At 47.0% G+C, this 17705-nt stretch overlaps 1 protein-coding gene across 1 annotated transcript in view; it reads right to left on the bottom strand.

The window, feature by feature from the left end:
* Positions 1–238: 238 nt before the first annotated feature.
* Positions 239–17705, bottom strand: part of LOC121551633 (voltage-dependent calcium channel gamma-1 subunit-like) — a 21162-nt gene continuing 3695 nt past the window's right edge. Inside the window, exons 2-4 of the mRNA XM_041864341.2 lie at positions 4607–4681; positions 2207–2344; positions 239–1974 (exon numbers count right to left, since the gene is read on the bottom strand). Of these exons, the coding sequence (XP_041720275.1) occupies positions 1733–1974; positions 2207–2344; positions 4607–4681 (455 nt within the window). The 3' untranslated portion in view covers positions 239–1732. The remainder of the gene's footprint in view (positions 1975–2206; positions 2345–4606; positions 4682–17705) is intronic.

Here is a 17705-nt window from a genome sequence, read left to right as displayed (position 1 = left end):
AGTTGACAACTGTTTAGAAAACAGTCTCATGGACAATTTTCCCTCCTCTGGCTGTTGAACGCAGTTTGCTAAGATTGATCATCCCACTAAAGTAAATATTTACTGGAGAGTGAAACGCTCACACCAATCCACTTTAATGTCCTCCACTGATTAAAGCTGTTTGCTCACTAGCTGACATTATCAGTCTCGATGCTGATTCAGATTGACATGCTCTCACAAACACGCACAAAAAACAACATTATATGTATCATCTTTATAGGCCCATGTTTAAAACATACAAGTACTGTATATACGCTGTGTATTCTACGTTGTCTCTGTAAACAACAAACAGCAGTAAAGCAACCTAACTAACACAGTAGATCCTTGTACAGGCATTGCACCGGAGCTTCAATATGGTTTAATCCATTGATACATGTTAAATAAATAAACATTGTTTGTAGCTGCCTGGATGCAACATTCATTAAAGCATTAAGTTATTTCATTTAAAAAAATGTAGAAAGCTAAAGCGACACTTATATTAGAAGTGTACAAGACAACAGCTCAAACTATATTAATCCGCTCACTATGTTGCTAGGTTCTTTAGCTCTTTCTGTCTGTGTGGTCACTTTATGGCAAAAGTTACATTTTAATACTGTACATTATGGGTGCGTTCGTAAATTCGTCTCTAGAGTGACAGAGTGCGCTCAGAGTGTGCTTTGACCATTCCTAAATTCAGAGCGTTGTCAGATTGTCCGTTGATAAATTCAGAGTGTTTCGCTCTCGGTGCGTTCAGAGCACACACTGGATGCTCTGGACGAAAGTAGGGTTGATCCAAGCGTTCTGACCTCACAACGGCAATCAAGCACCCACACTAACTGGCTAAACTTGGTTAGCTTACTTGCTAGCTACTTCCAGACACAAATGAGAGAACACCTCACTCTGAACATGTTACTCACCATTGCAGAGCTGCTAGAGGTGCTAGAGTGTTTTCATGTTATCAAGAGGGTTAGTGAATGTAACTGTATTACTGGCAACAATTGAATTCCGTTTTTTTGTCGATGTTTACTTACATCTGTCATAACAACCGAGTTTAGGGAGTTCGGAAATTCATAAATTATTCTGCGCTCTGGCACTCTCCAACCAGAGTGGTCTGCAATTGGAGTAGGTTGCCATGGTGAATTTACGAACACACCCTATATCAGGGCAGTCCTCAAGTGCCACAGTGTCTGTTGCTTAGTAACGGATGATATGGACCAGGAGAGTGGACACTCTCTGCAATCAATGAAACAAATGTATCAGTTAAGGACCAAAGAAACGAACATCTGTGGCCCTCGAGGACTGCTCAGAGTTCCTGCCTTACATCTTATCTTTATCTGTACACTTAAAACCAATCAGTGTAGTGTATTGTTTCCCCTTCTACCATTACTTAGGCGGGGTGCCCCACTCTCATTCCTCTGTATCCTTAACTCTGTTGCCCCCACCACCAGCCTCAAGTTAGTTTATCTTCAGTTGGATTCTATAAAAAATGTATGGTTTTGGCAGCCTTGGTTGAAGATTCCCCTGGTCTAGTCTGGTCTGGTCTGGTCTAGACTAGACTAGTCTGGTCAGTTCTGTTTCAATCTTTTCTTATCTGGTCTGTTCTAGTGGAGTCTACTACTAGTCTATGGGCTCCATGGAGTCTGACTGTGTCCATGCAGGTCTCCCAAGAGTTGATCTGGTCAGGTCTAATCTGTTCTAGTCTGATCTACTACCACTAGTCTAAGGGCTCCATAGAGTCTGGCTCTGCATCCATACAGGTCTCCCAGGGGTTGCGTGGCATCTGGGGCATGGAGATGATCAACAGGCTGAGGCCACTGAAGACCAGGAGGACAAAGGAGGCGCAGGCACATTCAAACGACCAGGAGTAGTAGTACTGTTCCCAGACGGTCTCCTCACTGTCAATCATCCGCTTGGTGGAGTTACGCATCACCTCCACAGAGATGATGATGCAGAGACCTAGAGGGAGAAGGGGCACAGGTCAGGATGGATGGATGGATGGATGGATGGGCAGATGGGCGGATGGACGGATGGACAGATGGAAAGAACATACGAACAAATTAATGAATTAACAAACTAACGAACAAATAACTGATGGACCTGGGTGGACAGGTAGAAAAATTGACAATGTTCTTCGTAGTCATGCCTGATGTATAACGTGAATATCTAAGTCAAAGTAGATGTCTCTGACCTGCGAAGGCAAAGAACATCCCAGCAGGCCTCAGCAGGTAGTCCCGCCCCTTCCCGAAGGAGCACATGACGCACAGCGACCCTAGGGTCATGAAGGCCAGGCTGAACACAGCGATGGCCGCTGCTGAGAGGTTGTACTCTGAGAGAGAGAGAGCGAGAGAGAGAGAGAGAGAGAGAGAGAGAGAGAGAGAGAGAGAGAGAGAGAGAGAGAGAGAGAGAGAGAGAGAGAGAGAGAGAGAGAGAGAGAGAGAGAGAGAGAGAGAGAGAGAGAGAGAGAGAGAGAGAGAGAGAGAGAGAGAGAGATAACCTGGATCCTGTTCAGTGGAGAGAAAATGTTCTGGAATGGGGAGATACTATCTGAACTTGTCCAATAAGAACACATTCCCATTTTCCATTGCAAAACGTTTTAGCACAGTGTGCCTTACTGAACACTGAACATGGCCATGGCCAGTTTAACGTTGTTTATGACAGCATTAATGGGTCAACTTTTAGGTTTTGTATTGTAATAAACACCTGCTAGAAAGAAGGATCCGTTTACCTTTCCATCATGATTTCCAACAGAAATCCATTCAGTTCTTACTGTAAACCATCTCCCATTCTAAGGCATTGGATCTCCCTCCCACTAACCCATCCCCCCTCCAATTAACCTTAATCAGCATGAAGAGAATACAGCAGAGTGCCATCTTGAACAGTGTCTTCATTAACCATCACTGACAATATAGTTAGCCAGGTTGAACCAGCAGACTGAATGGTGCGATCACCACTGTTTCACTGAGCTCAGCATTCAGTCTGGTTTAACCATGCTACAATACACTAAAACTGTCTATTACCACTGCTTCTAGCAGAGGAGTGATGAAGAGAGAAGCCTTGTCTCCAGGTGACTCATCCGACTCTCCTCTCTAACCCCCCTCCAATCCTCCAGGCCCATTGTACAGATTAAGATAAGCCAGGGCTCACTTTCCCGTCTTAACTCCCTGACTGAGCAGCTGGAGAGCATTGAGCGTGAAATAAGCGTAATTGTTCCACTCAAATAGCTAGTTTTGTCATGGCTTGGCTGTGGAGAGACATGGCGGGAGACATACAATCTGTGTCTCCATGCGTGTGACCTTAGACGTTAGGCTCGGCTGCCTCTGCCTGTTGTCCCGTCCTGCGAGGGAATATTATGTCTGCGTCCCAAATGGCACTACTTTTGACCAGGCTCCATAGAGGCATTTGGGACACAGACACAGCCTATAGGTCCACACGGCAAAGTGACGTTTTCAACTAAATTCACACAAGCAGGGATGAGCGGGGTACGGAAGCAATCTTTCCCCATTGAAAGCAGTGCAGAATCCTGATTTCAAGCAATAATGACACACATAGTTAAACATGTTTTTATTATAACTGGATTCTAGCTCCCGTACAGCTGTTGTGAATGATATATATATTCATGTCATAGTCACCAGTCAACTCCATTACACTCAAAAGTTACTTCAACTTCAACCAGTGAATGCTAGCGATGGCTAGCTATGCTAGCTATTCTACCTGTCTGTCTTAATGAGCGTTAGCATGCTAATAGCGTACCCAGCAAAATAAAATGTATATTTTAAGGGGTATGCAGTAGGTTGATAACAATATCACCAAAGTATGTTGTATCTGACATTTCAAAAAACATTCCCAGCTAATGAGAAAAGTCATGGTGTTTAATTGAAGAGAATGAACAGGATTTAAGAAGGCAACCTTGGGGCTAATTTGTATGGGTGCCAACAGCAGATTTTGAGGGATATTTACATCCGTACCTCAGTAGAGGTGCGTGGCCACTGTGAAACGTCAATCCCTAAGGAACTATATCGATCTGATAAGTCAAAGGGCCATTCAGTGGCTGATATGGATGGAAGGAGGAGGAGTCTCCTGGAATAGCATCTGTTTTAAAAAGAGCAATGTGAGATGTAACTAATAGCTAATCGCAGGCACGTCTGGCATATGTTTTTGGAGGTGTGTGTGTGTGTGTGTGCGTGCATGTGTGCATGTGCAATGTGTGTGTGTGTGTGTGTGTGTGTGTGCGAGAGAGAGAAGAGGGGAGAGAGAGAAAGGAAGAGAGAGAGTGTTTGCCAATCACAAAGGGTACCATTCATGTCTGTGTTTTGGTACGGCAGTGACTGAATGTGTTTTATTGTCATGCTGAGGGACCAATGAGTCAGTACTATAGACACGAAGTATACATTTCATTCATAGTCACCATGCCTCCCCCTCTACAGCATAGCAACTCAAAACTCAAGTTGAAAATTGTCTAAAACCGCCATAGAGAATTTCACAGTGGTGAAACTGACCGAATGTTATTTTGTTAATTTTTTTCCAAAACCTTGTGTTGCACTGTGGCTCATTCACCTGAAGCCTGTAATGAAGGAGAGAGAGAACTCACCTTTCTGAGTTTTGGCTTCAAACCCTTCTGCCTCTTCTTCCTTAGTGAAGTGTTTGAAGTAGGAGCAGTTCTTGGCTGCGGAGGGAAAGAGATTAAAACATTTATTGAAGTGGGTGCAGGTGCATGGTGGCTCTGGGTTGTATTTGCCTCCCAATGCGCCAGCACTACCAATGAACCTGGCAGCCATTTTATTTTCTCAAAGACCCCTTTCTGTGGTTGCCATGGCGCCGTGAGGTCGTCTAGGCAGAGAGCTCTGTAAATATTGTACATCATTTTGTTATTTTTTTTGTGTTTTTTTGTTGCATTATTAAAATACTTTTTTTGGGCTTTGACTGCTCTGGGGGTTGATCACTTACATCTCGTGGTCTTGACTCTCAGAGTTGCAGAATTGGGATGAAAAGTCTATCTTTTTGGCTTATAGCTAGCTAGCTAGCTACCTGTTTGGATTCAAATAATGCATCCCCGGCTTTATTGTTTCCTCTGTCAGGAAGAGTTACAACAAGTACTGCATGCCGTGTCCAAAGATGGCAGAACAGGCTCAGGGACTGTTCGTACCCCTTTTGTAAGGGATCGGGGGTTGGCTGGGTCTAGACAGAGTCTGACACTTCCCCGATCTACAGAGAGGGGGAGTCATCAGACTTGATCTGGTTCACCTGAGTTCTGAGCACACCTGTCCATAATTAGGGTAGGATATAAGGTGTGCTGAGAGGTTCAGTCGGTGCGAGGTATTGTTCCTTTGTGACTTGCTAAGCGTTTTGTTCCGAGAGAGAGAGAGAGTTTGTTGTTTTTGATTACCCGTGTATCCGACCTGTGCCTTGTTGTTTGACTTCCCGAATTGCTTAATCATCTACTTGTCTACCCCAGTGATTACCGTTCTCTGATCCTGTGCCTGTGACCTCGACTACGACTAAGCCCGCTCCTTTGGTACCTCTGCCTGTCTATGCCTGGCCCGGTTTTGACCACAGCCCGCCCGACCACGATTAAGCTATTCCCTTGTCTGTACTCTAATAAAGCATCGCTATTCTGCGATTGGATCTTACCACTCTGTCCGAGTATTCATTACAGAATACCTCGCCCTTACCATGGATCCAGCGGAATTACAGAGGCGATGGGAGATACAGGAGACACGCATGGATGAACTCCTACAGCTACTCAACGCTGGTGCAGCGGAAGGCACCACCCCGAGTACGGTCGGTCCTCGTCATGCACCTCCGATTTCTATACCGACAAGGTACGACGGGGAACCTGGCAAATGTCAGGGGTTTCTACTCCAGATGTCCCTGTATGTGTCGTATAATCGTGCTATGTTTTCCGATGACCGTAGCAGGGTGGATTTCATGATTTCTCTGCTAACGGGAAGAGCACTGGATTGGGCTACTGCGCTTTGGGCAGCTGAGGTCCCCGAGTTGAATGCGGAAGTTCAGTTCAAGAGACTGTTTCAAGAGGTGTTCGACCACCCAGTATCTGGGCGTAGTGTGGGAGACCAACTATGCGAACTTCAGCAGGGCCGTCGCACAGTAGCCGACTACGCTTTAGAGTTCCGTACTATAGCAGCCGGTAGCGGATGGCGCGAAACTGCTTTGCTCACAGTTTTCCGAAGAGGGCTGCGCAAAGACTGCGTACAGACTGAGTTGGCTTGTCGAGGAGATATCACTGCGCTACATGAGTTTATCAAAATAGCCATCTCTATTGATAATCTTATAGTGCAACACAAGGCATCCACAGTCCGGGAGCCCTCGATCACTGGTCCTATGCAATCGACAGAGCGGAGGAGAGAATCTGAGGAGGAGCCTATGCAACTGGGACGGTCACCTCTACCAGGTTCGGTGAGACAACAACGTCGGCAAGACGGACTATGCCTGTATTGTGGTCAGGCGGGTCATTTCGTTCGTCAATGTCCGGTACGACCTAACCGTACCCCAGGATATCGCCTCGGAACTGCCAAACCGGTGAGTGAGACTCCAGTGTTAAACAAATGTATGTGCCTGTCACCTTATCTGTCGGAGAGAAAGTGCGCAGGTTGGAGGGACTTATTGATTCCGGAGCGGCTGCCAGCTTTCTGGATATGGGTCTTGCTGAGGAGTTGGGAGTTCAACTTATCCCAATTCAACCTCCCCTGAGAGTCAACGCGCTAGACGGTGAGCCCATGGGCACTGGGTTCATTACGCACCGTACCGGGGAGATCAAGTTACAAGTGGGATCCCTGCACCATGAGAACATCATTCTGTTCATCATCTCCGCCCCACGGGAGCCGCTAGTCCTTGGCCACCCCTGGCTCGTTACCCATGATCCGGTCATCTCCTGGAAATCTGGCGATATCACGGCTTGGAGTGAGGTATGTAGGGCTGAGTGCCTCATTTTACCTTGCAAAACGTCTACTGTGGAGGATGCGAAGGGGGCGGTGTCTACTGTTGTTCCTACAGAGTACCAGGATTACGCGCAGGTGTTCTCCAAGGAGAGGGCTTCCGTGCTACCACCGCATCGGGCCTGGGATTGTGCAATTGATCTGTTATCCGGGGCTACCCCTCCTCGCGGACTAATCTACCCTTTGTCTCAGCCGGAACGGGAATCAATGAGCAAGTATATTGATGAGGCACTTCGTCCTTGCATAGACTATCGAGGTTTGAACGATATCACCATAAAAAATCGTTACCCCCTTCCTTTGATTCCAGCGGCCCTCGAGCAGGTGGGGCAAGCCTCCATCTACAGTAAACTGTACCTCAGGAGTGCGTACAATCTGGTGCGCATTAGAGAGGGGGATGAATGGAAGACCGCCTTCATCACCCATCGAGGACATTATGAATATTGTGTTATGCCCTATGGACTTACTAACGCGCCCTCTGTGTTCCAGGCGTTCATGAATGACATTTTTAGGGACTTGGTTGATCGTTTTGTCATAGTGTACATTGATGACATCCTAATCTACTCTAACTCTCTGAGTGAACATGTGTCCCATGTACGACAGGTTCTGGACCGACTCCGCCAACACTCTCTGTTCGTGAAGGCAGAGAAGAGTGAATTCCATGTCACGACGATTTCCTTCCTTGGGGCAATACTCACTCCCGACGGGGTAAGACTGGATGAATCCAAGGTACAAGCTGTACGAGACTGGCCTCAACCCCAGACGGTGAAAGAGCTTCAGAGATTCTTGGGGTTTGCCAATTACTATAGACGGTTCGTGCGTAATTTCAGCACCACCGCAGCTCCCCTGTCGGCGATGACCAGCCACAAGGGGCGTGGTCTGAAATGGACGGAGGGGGCAGTGCGGGCCTTTGAGACATTGAAACAACGATTTACCACCGTTCCCATTTTGTGTCAGCCGGATCCTACGTTGCCGTTCATCGTGGAGGTGGACGCCTCGGAGGTTGGAGTCGGAGCCGTGCTACCCCAGCGCCAAGGTGAGCCGCCCAAATCACGACCCTGTGCTTTTTTTTCTAAGAAGCTGAATCCGGCCGAGCAGAACTACGACGTGGGAAATCGTGAATTGCTGGCGGTGAAGTTAGCACTGGAGGAGTGGAGACATTGGCTGGAGGGAGCAGCTCATCCGTTCCAAGTGCTCACGGACCATCGCAATCTGGAGTATCTTCACAGTGCTAAACGACTGAACTACCGACAGGCAAGGTGGTCTTAGTTCTTCAACCGTTTCCAATTCACTGTCTCTTATATTCCCGGGTCCAAGAATTGTAAGGCGGACGCGCTTTCCCGACGGTTCGAGCGCGCTGACAGACCGGTTGAACCAGAACCTATCCTCCCCATGAGTTGCCGTGCTGGCCCTGTGAGGTGGGCTATCGATGACACGATTCAGGAGAGCCTACAAGCGGAACCAGCCCCTCCAGAAACCCCGGTGTCGAAGGTGTTTGTACCAGCTTCACTTCGACCTCAACTGATGGAATGGTGCCACACGTCGCTAGGATCTGGTCATCCCGGAATCACTCGAACTACTCGACTCATCAGTCGAAAATACTGGTGGGATTCTCTCACAGATGACGTCCGAGACTACGTATTATCCTGCCCAGTTTGTGCTCAGTCCAAGGCGCCTCGAGCACTACCGGAGGGCAAGCTGATGCCATTGCCCACTCCTCAACGACCCTGGTCGCACATCGCGATGGACTTTGTTACCGACCTACCAGAATCAGAGGGCCATACTGTAATTCTCGTGGTCATCGATCGATTCTCAAAGATGTGTCGGTTAGTACCCATGACCTGTTTACCTAACGCCACTCAGATGGCGGAGACTATGTTTAACCAGGTGTTCCGGCAGTTTGGTGTTCCAGAGGATATTGTTTCCGACCGGGGACCCCAGTTCATATCCCGGGTTTGGAAGGCGTTCTGCGAACGCTTGGGTATCTCGGTGAGCCTCACCTCCGGATATCATCCCCAGGCCAATGGGCAGACCGAACGGCTCAACCAGGAAATTGGGAAGTATCTACGGCAACAATGTTCGCGGCAGCCGCAAGAGTGGAGCCGATTCCTTCCTTGGTCAGAGTATGCTCAGAACTCACTCATTCACACCTCCCTACGTCTAACGCCCTTTCAGTGTGTTCTAGGGTATCAACCACCCCTGTTCCCGTGGGATACCGCACCCGGGATGGTACCGGCAGTGGACGAGTGGTTCCGTCGGAGTGCGCAGGTCTGGGAGACGGCCCATCAACATCTCAGTCAAGCCTCACAGCAGCAAAAGACCTATGCCGACCGACGCCGGAGAACTACTCCCACTTATCAAACCGGACAACGAGTGTGGCTGTCTACCCGAGACCTGCGGTTCCGACGGAGCTGCAAGAAGCTCCAACCCAGGTACATTGGTCCTTTCAAAGTTCAGAGACGTATTAACCCTGTCACCTACCGTCTGTTACTCCCTCGACACTACAGGATAAACCCTACGTTCCACGTCTCCCTGCTGAAACCTGTTCATTATAGCCCGATGTATCCACCAATCGCTCAACAACCTACTACACCACCTTTGGAGGATGAACAGGACACCACCTATACAGTCCACGAGATACTGGAGTCTAGATGGAGACGAGGGGGCATCGAATATCTCGTGGACTGGGAGGGATATGGACCGGAGGAACGGTCCTGGGTTCCTGCTAAGGACATACTAGACCCCGCTCTCAAGGCCACTTTCCACGCTGAACACCCAGATCATCCCGGACCCCGACCCAGAGGAAGACCACCCGGTAGAGGTAGAAGGCCGTCAGGAGCCGGCCCTGGGGAGGGGGATACTGTAAGGGATCGGGGGTTGGCTGGGTCTAGACAGAGTCTGACACTTCCCCGATCTACAGAGAGGGGGAGTCATCAGACTCGATCTGGTTCACCTGAGTTCTGAGCACACCTGTCCATAATTAGGGTAGGATATAAGGTGTGCTCAGAGGTTCAGTCGGTGCGAGGTATTGTTCCTTTGTGACTTGCTAAGCGTTTTGTTCCGAGAGAGAGAGAGTTTGTTGTTTTTGATTACCCGTGTATCCGACCTGTGCCTTGTTGTTTGACTTCCCGAATTGCTTAATCCTCTACTTGTCTACCCCAGTGATTACCGTTCTCTGATCCTGTGCCTGTGACCTCGACTACGACTAAGCCCGCTCCTTTGGTACCTCTGCCTGTCTATGCCTGGCCCGGTTTTGACCACAGCCCGCCCGACCACGATTAAGCTATTCCCTTGTCTGTACTCTAATAAAGCATCGCTATTCTGCGATTGGATCTTACCACTCTGTCCGAGTATTCATTACACCTTTCCTACAGTCAAATGACAAAATCGCCCTCTAGTGGCCTCATGGGTGGAATGTTATTAATCTTTTCATAATTTCATCATTAATAAACATTATTTCAACTCTATATCTGACATGGTACAGGTGTCTTCTTTTCTTTAAGCCCATAACCATGTGTGTGAGGTGTATACCTGTGTTTCAAGGTAGATTTGTTTAAGACAACCAAAAAACACTCAGTGTGACCCTGATTTAGCACACTGCAGTAAAAAGTTACCACTGTCAATATATGGTGGCTTTTCGTGTGCTTTTCAGCAGCCATGGCATCACACAGGTGGGTGCTACAGGTTCCGCAATGGAGGACCAGTACCTACAGAGGAGCGGGACCTGTGGAGGAACTGACTGTCGGAGAAGCAAATGTGGTGCACTGATGACGAGCTCCGGGCCTGTTTGTCTGGCTGTACCATCGATGCCCAATCCCCTGAAACAACACTGCCATTCCAATCCAAACTGCCTCAACTCACAGCCTTTCATCCGAAGCCAAATAAAGGTATTTAAACTCCATCTCTAGCATCTCTAGCAGGTAGCTTAGTGGTTAAGAGCGTTGTGCCAGTAACCGAAAGGTTGCTGGTTCTAATCCCCGAGCCGACTAGGTGAGAAAATCTGTCAATGTGCCCTTGAGTAAGGCACTTAACCCTAATTTCTCTGCATAAGAGCGTCTGCTGAAATTTTCAATTAGTTGTTTGTTTAGGTTTTTATGCGCTTTGAGATTATTTTCTGTCAATTAAATAAAATATTATTATTATTAAACCCATAGAAAATGAAAATCCAATTTGAGATCTCTTCTTTATCACCTTTAATTCTCATAGAAAACATTTGTAGAGTATTTTCTCATACTTCTCATGTTTTGCTCCAGAGAATCAACCATGTATAATCTTAGATTTGTCTCACTCTAATCAAAATATGAATCCAAATTATCTTAATCAAATAAATAAAGGGTACCTGTATGTATCTATCCATTCATTATAAATGACAATTAACTCATCCTGTAGATTATTGTAGATTATTGTAGATTCATATTTCTAAGCTGTTGTATTTCCAGTACCTTCCTCCCCAGATATTTGATCCCAGAGATTTGAAGCATTACTCCCAAAACACAGCTATGTTATGTGCCTTGGTGACATCCTTATATAAATGTGTCCCAGAGTCATATTCCCTCCTCTCCAGCACCTTCCTTTTCCCAGAAATCACACCTAGGTCTATACATGGAGTATTACTTACACAAGTCATCTGTTAATGTTTATTTCACTTGGACACACATCTCTAAATCCATAGAGTGACATGGAGCAGCTGAATGCCACAGGCCCTTAACCTTCTGTATGTCTGTTTCCTATCTCCCTGCACAGAGTGATGGAGAGGTATGGTATGTTTCCTATCTCCCTGCACAGAGTGATGGAGAGGTATGGTATGTTTCCTATCTCCCTGCACAGAGTGATGGAGAGGTATGGTATGTTTCCTATCTCCCTGCACAGAGTGATGGAGAGGTATGGTCTGTTTCCTATCTCACTGGACAGAGTGATGGAGAGGCATGGTCTGTTTCCTATCTCACTGGACAGAGTGATGGAGAGGCATGGTCTGTTTCCTATCTCCCTGGACAGAGTGCTGTAGCGGTATGGATGTATAGACCAAGGTTACCCCTCTTCCTCTCTCCCTCTATCCCCTCTCCTCTTCTTCCCCTCTCCCTATCGCCCTCTCTTGCTCCCTCCATGTCCCCCAATCCCCCCCCAATCCCCCCCATCCCAACAGAGGAGCATGTTTGTTACTCAGGAAGGAGAATCACTAAAGAGGTAACCTAGCAACAGGCTGCTCAGTTTTTTTGCTGATGTTTTTTTCAAGTAAAGGCCCATCGAACAGGAGAGGATGGGGGGTTAGAGCATGCCGAAGCTTTCAAGCCCTGAATAACAGCTCCATTTGGCTAGCCTATTTCCATCAGAGAGGTGATTGTACTGTATATGTGCCTGTGTCAATGCAGGCCTGAAGAGAGATCTGTGGTAAGAGCCACTAGGGCTGATACTTAAACTGAGGATATACTGTGGTTCTGCTTTATCTTGCTGTATCTTGGCTGAACCACTCCTTTTATCCAGGAGATTGCATGTGTCTCTTTAACCCAGCTAGATATCATACTGTACAAGCAGCTGAATGTTAGCCTGGTCTCAGATCTGTTAGTGCTGTATAGCCAACTCATGTGGTCATTGTGGTACAGCAGCACAAACAGATATGGGATCAGGCTGACTTTATACCTCTCCTGGGACTAGAACCAGGAGAATGACCAAACATACAAAACAGTTTAAAGTAGGGAAGGTAAAGAAAGGCAGTTTCATCAGGCTCTAGAGCCCTCAAACTCAACTCTGGACCTCGAAGCCATTTCCACTGCGTGTTTTTATTGTTGCCCTTCAATCAGGGACTGATAGTCCCCTGTAGCTCAGTTGGTAGAGCATGGTGCTTGCAACGCCAGGGTTGTGGGTTCGTTTCCCACGGGGGGGGGGGCAGTATGAAAATGTATGCACTCACTAACTGTAAGTTGCTCTGGATAAGAGCGTCTGCTAAATAACTAAAATGTAAAAAAAATTAGACCTGGGGAACCAGGTGTGTGCTATTCATTATCAGGTAGGACAGAAAACCAGCAGGCTCTGGCCCTTGTTGTGTAAGAGTTGAATATCCCTGCTCTAGAGGAACCGTTGCCTACCACTGTGAGAGCCATTACAACAGCACTCAACACATATACAGTACATAGGCTGTGAAGACTCACATGGTGCTGCTATGCCATGTGAGATTCTGGGGATAGTATTTGGGGCCGTATCATTGACCTTGTAGTTAATAAGCGCACTTAATTCCAGTGAAGTAGGCAATTAGGAGGCGGTATCGCCTGTCAGTTTCGGTTTTCATTCCTCCATTAGACCTCCTCATCCTCCTCTTTCTCTATCCTGCCTATTCATTTTCCTCTACTCCCTCTTCCTCCCTCCTCTATCCTCCCTATATTCCTCTTCATTTCACTACTCCTTTCTCCCTCTTCCTCCCCCCTCCTCTATCCTCCCTATATTCCTCTTCATCTCACTACTCCCTCCTCCCTCTTCCTCCCTTCTTCTTCTTTATTTATTTCCTCTCCTCCTCATCCCTTTTTCTCCTTCCTCCTCTTCACGCCTCCTTCCTCCTCTTCACTCCTCCTTCCTCCTCTTCACTCCTCCTTCCTCCTCTTCACTCCTCCTTCCTCCTCTTCACCCCTCCTTCCTCCTCTTCATCCCTCCTTCCACCTCTTCACTCCTCCCTCCTCCTCTTCACTCCTCCCTCCTCCTCTCCACTCCTCCTTCCTCCTCCTCCTTTCCCCCCGTGTCCCTCTTCAGGATGTGGTGTCCTAGACATGAGGTAATGGTCTTCAAAATGAATTGACTTTTAACAGGTGGTTTACTTGTGTTTTCTACTCTATCCAATCAAAGTGGAAAGCAAGTCCACTACCTTCCTGCCCTCAATTGAACCCCTGGAAATTGATTCATTCTGGTAGCAGTGCTTAAGGGGAGATGGCATTGTCAACAGGAGAACAGTGGCTGTATGAGAGGGAGTGGTGAAGAGAAAACTGTTCTTTTTTAAGTCCAGGTGCAGAATGACCGTCAGATTCTGGGTCAATGTGAATCGGGGGGCTTTTAAAAAAGGCTAACCCGCACAGAGCACTCATAACTGGGTCGCAATGGCCTAAGATGGTACTCAGGGGTGTGTGTGTCTGTGCGTGTGTGTGTAATTTTAATGGCAGAACCCTTCTGAGAGAACAAAGTTACAATCTATTGTTACTACAAGTCCCATTACTACAATTGTCCCGTTACTATTTAATTTATCATTACCAACACCATCACCATCACCGTCACCACCACTGTTATCATTACCAACACCATCACCATCACTACCACACACCTGCCAGGTTGTTTTCTGAATGCTACAGTATGTTGTTCACACACACACACTCTTACACACTCACACATGCACACACACGCACATACAACCCCCTGCTGTCAGCTAGTCTAGGGTCCGTCCCAAAAACTAGGACAAACATAAAGCAGAAAAATGGAATAGGTGTTTAAGTGCAAACATGTTTTCTCCAGGCTACATCTGTGCATTTAAAGACACTCTCCACTTCAGCCCTCGCACTCTCTCGACTGAGCAGGCTGAGAAACTGGTGTGAAATTGGGGCCACCTGTCTCAGAGCACTTGGGGTGAAGTTAGTGGTGGAGGTGGAGGGGGAAGCAGACCTGGAGGTAGGGAGGGTCTATCTTGCTTGACTGTCTGGGGGAAGGCTCACCTTCTGGGAGGCTGGGGATAAGGGAGAGAGGGACACGGAGGGAGGGGACAGGTAGGACGAAAGGTACGGGGAGGGAGGGATGGAGGGAGGGCAGTTAGAGGAGTCTGGGAAGGAAAAGGAATGAAGTCTGGAGATCCAGGCCCTATTGGACCAGCTCAACACATCTCCATCCAGAGAGGTCATGCTCATAGCGGCAAAATGGCCCCCTTTTTTCAAATTATTATTTATAAATTTTTCCTATTAATTACTACACTTAATTTTTATGTCCATAAAAGAGTATCCCCCTCCCCTATTCTCCCTAATAAGTGGTTCCTTCCAAGGTGCACCACGGAGCAAAGATATGCTTGGCAGGACACTAGATACTCTAGTGCATGCAGACAGTATCATCAGTGGAGGAGGAGAGAGAGTGTTGAGTGACACACACAGTGTTTGATTTCATTTGATCTGCCAGGGATGGGCAGGATTCACAGGAGCTATGTTTTGAAATGAATTTGATCAAGCTGTGTAGCCTATTGATTTTGTTGTTTCTCTGTAATACTAGCCACCTAGCAATTTCATTAAGTTGGCTTTAGCTAGCCAGCTAGATAGGTTCCCAATCTCCCAACCTCATAACTATCTACCAATCCATTTCAGGCTATCATATAAAATAATGGGTGCATGACACCCTGTCTACATCAATTGCTACTACATGGCTTGTTGGCAGCTTATTTAGTTCATCCGAATGTACAGTTACAGAACACAAAGGTTAAGAAACACTGCAGTTACAGAACACTGGGGTTTAGAAACACTACAGTTCCAGAACATCAGGATTGAGAAACACCACCGTTCCAGAACATCGGGGTTGAGAAACACTACAGTTCCAGAACACTGGGGTTGAGAAACACTACAGTTCCAGAACATCAGGATTGAGAAACACTACAGTTCCAGAACATCAGGATTGAGAAACACTACAGTTCCAGAACACTGGGGTTGAGAAACACTACAGTTCCAGAACACTGGGGTTGAGAAACACTACAGTTCCAGAACATCAGGATTGAGAAACACTACAGTTCCAGAACATCAGGATTGAGAAACACTACAGTTCCAGAACACTGGGGTTGAGAAACACTACAGTTCCAGAACATCAGGATTGAGAAACACTACAGTTCCAGAACAATGGGGTTGAGAAACACTACAGTTCCAGAACACTGGGGTTGAGAAACACTACAGTTTACACCCATCTCCATTAATCCAGCTTTGTCTCATCCTGAAGTAATTGCCTTGCTCAGGGACTCCAAAAATACAACCCTTCTGAGAGTTGAGCCAATAACCATCTGGTCCCTTCCTCCCAAATTAGCAGGTAATTCAACTGTCTACTATCTACTGTCTATCTGTTTGTGAGGCATTTACAGTGATACATTCCTCACAACAGACACACACACAGAGAGACACAGACAAAGACACACACACACACACACACGCCACCATACATCACTCCAACAATATGCCCCTAATGTTATTTTCTGGCTGACCGGACGATGGTGTTCCTGAAGTGTTTGTTTGATTTAACACCACTCGAGATGTCATGCGTCATTTATAGGGAAGGTCATTTTCTAAAGTAATTCGGCATCTCATTGCGGGAGACAAATGCGGCATAATTGTGGCGGTAAATGACAAAAGTGTATGGCAAACAGGAATTTCGCACAGCGATCAGCTCCAATCTGTTTGGAATGCAAAGCATGTTATTAAGGTGAGTCACCCTGACTCCACACTGTGGGTAGACATTTAGGTGTGTATAATCCTGTTGTGTTTTTCACACAATTTAATCAGAGACTATTCTTTGCTGATCTGTGCTGTGTGGATGTATTCTGCCTCCCACTCAACCCCTGTCCAACCCCCAGCCCCAACAGCACGTCTTAATGAGCAGCTAACACATACCATCAGGTGACTGTGTGGCTGGAAACCTGGATAAATCCATTATGCCTCACTTTCCTCTGGGTCACTAACAGCCCCTAATGTATCAGGAGGCTGAATAAATCTGGCTTGTCCCCAAGGGCCCTCGCAGTGTTCTACAGGAGCACCATCGAGAGTATACTGTCGGGCTGCATCACAGCCTGGTACGGCAACTCCACCACAACAGACTGGCTAATGACTTCTACCCCCAGACCATCAGGCTGCTGAATAGCCACCACTAGTCAGCTACCTTCTCCCCTTGTCCCCGTCCTCCTCCTTGAACGAGACCCTGTGGACATTTAATTGAACACCCATTCACAGGCAGTATTGAGTGAATACTGGCCTGAACTGAGCTGAAGAGTCACTTCCAACACTGACAATACTGTAATTACTCAATGCCAATCCTATCTTTGTACTTGCACTTATAAAGAAACATATTCTCATGTCCATATCTATAACCGTGAATGATTTACATGCCAGCATATCCCCATGGCTTTCACACCTGTATTTATACAGTTCCCACTGCCTGTCTTTCAAGTGTGAAGGACTGAATGTATTACATCTAGCACATCCAGTTTGTTTGTCAATTCACACACCTCGGTTGGACTAGCGACAGTCTACGTTTCTATCAGAGTCTCCCTAACACTCTGACAGCAGCTGGGAGGCACACTCTGTTTAGTCCAGCAGGGATCCAGAGGTGCAGCAGCAGAGGGGTCTGTAGGAGGAGGAACAGAGGGGTCTGTAGGAGGAGGAACAGAGGGGTCTGTAGGAGGAGGAACAGAGGGGTCTGTAGGAGGAGGAACAGAGGGGTCTGTAGGAGGAGGAACAGAGGGGTCTGTAGGAGGAGGAACAGAGGGGTCTGTAGGAGGAGGAACAGAGGGGTCTGTAGGAGGAGGAACTGTAGTGTTTTTGCGGACTATAGTCACCTGAAACAGCTTTTTCCTGTAATCTAGAGCCTTAATCATTACCCCTAATTCAAAGATATGTCTATTTTTCTGCAAAAGTTATCTAAGCATACATCTTTACCTGTTCATTGTAATTTTTATTTATGATTCACGTTGATTCTTTAAGAACTTTCATGTCTTATGAGTGTAGTATAACTTCCATACTGGTATATAGT

This window comes from Coregonus clupeaformis, chromosome 35, assembly GCF_020615455.1.
Source record: "Coregonus clupeaformis isolate EN_2021a chromosome 35, ASM2061545v1, whole genome shotgun sequence".
In the NCBI taxonomy this organism is placed as follows: domain Eukaryota; kingdom Metazoa; phylum Chordata; class Actinopteri; order Salmoniformes; family Salmonidae; genus Coregonus; species Coregonus clupeaformis.
This window is presented reverse-complemented; position numbering and strand designations above follow the sequence as displayed.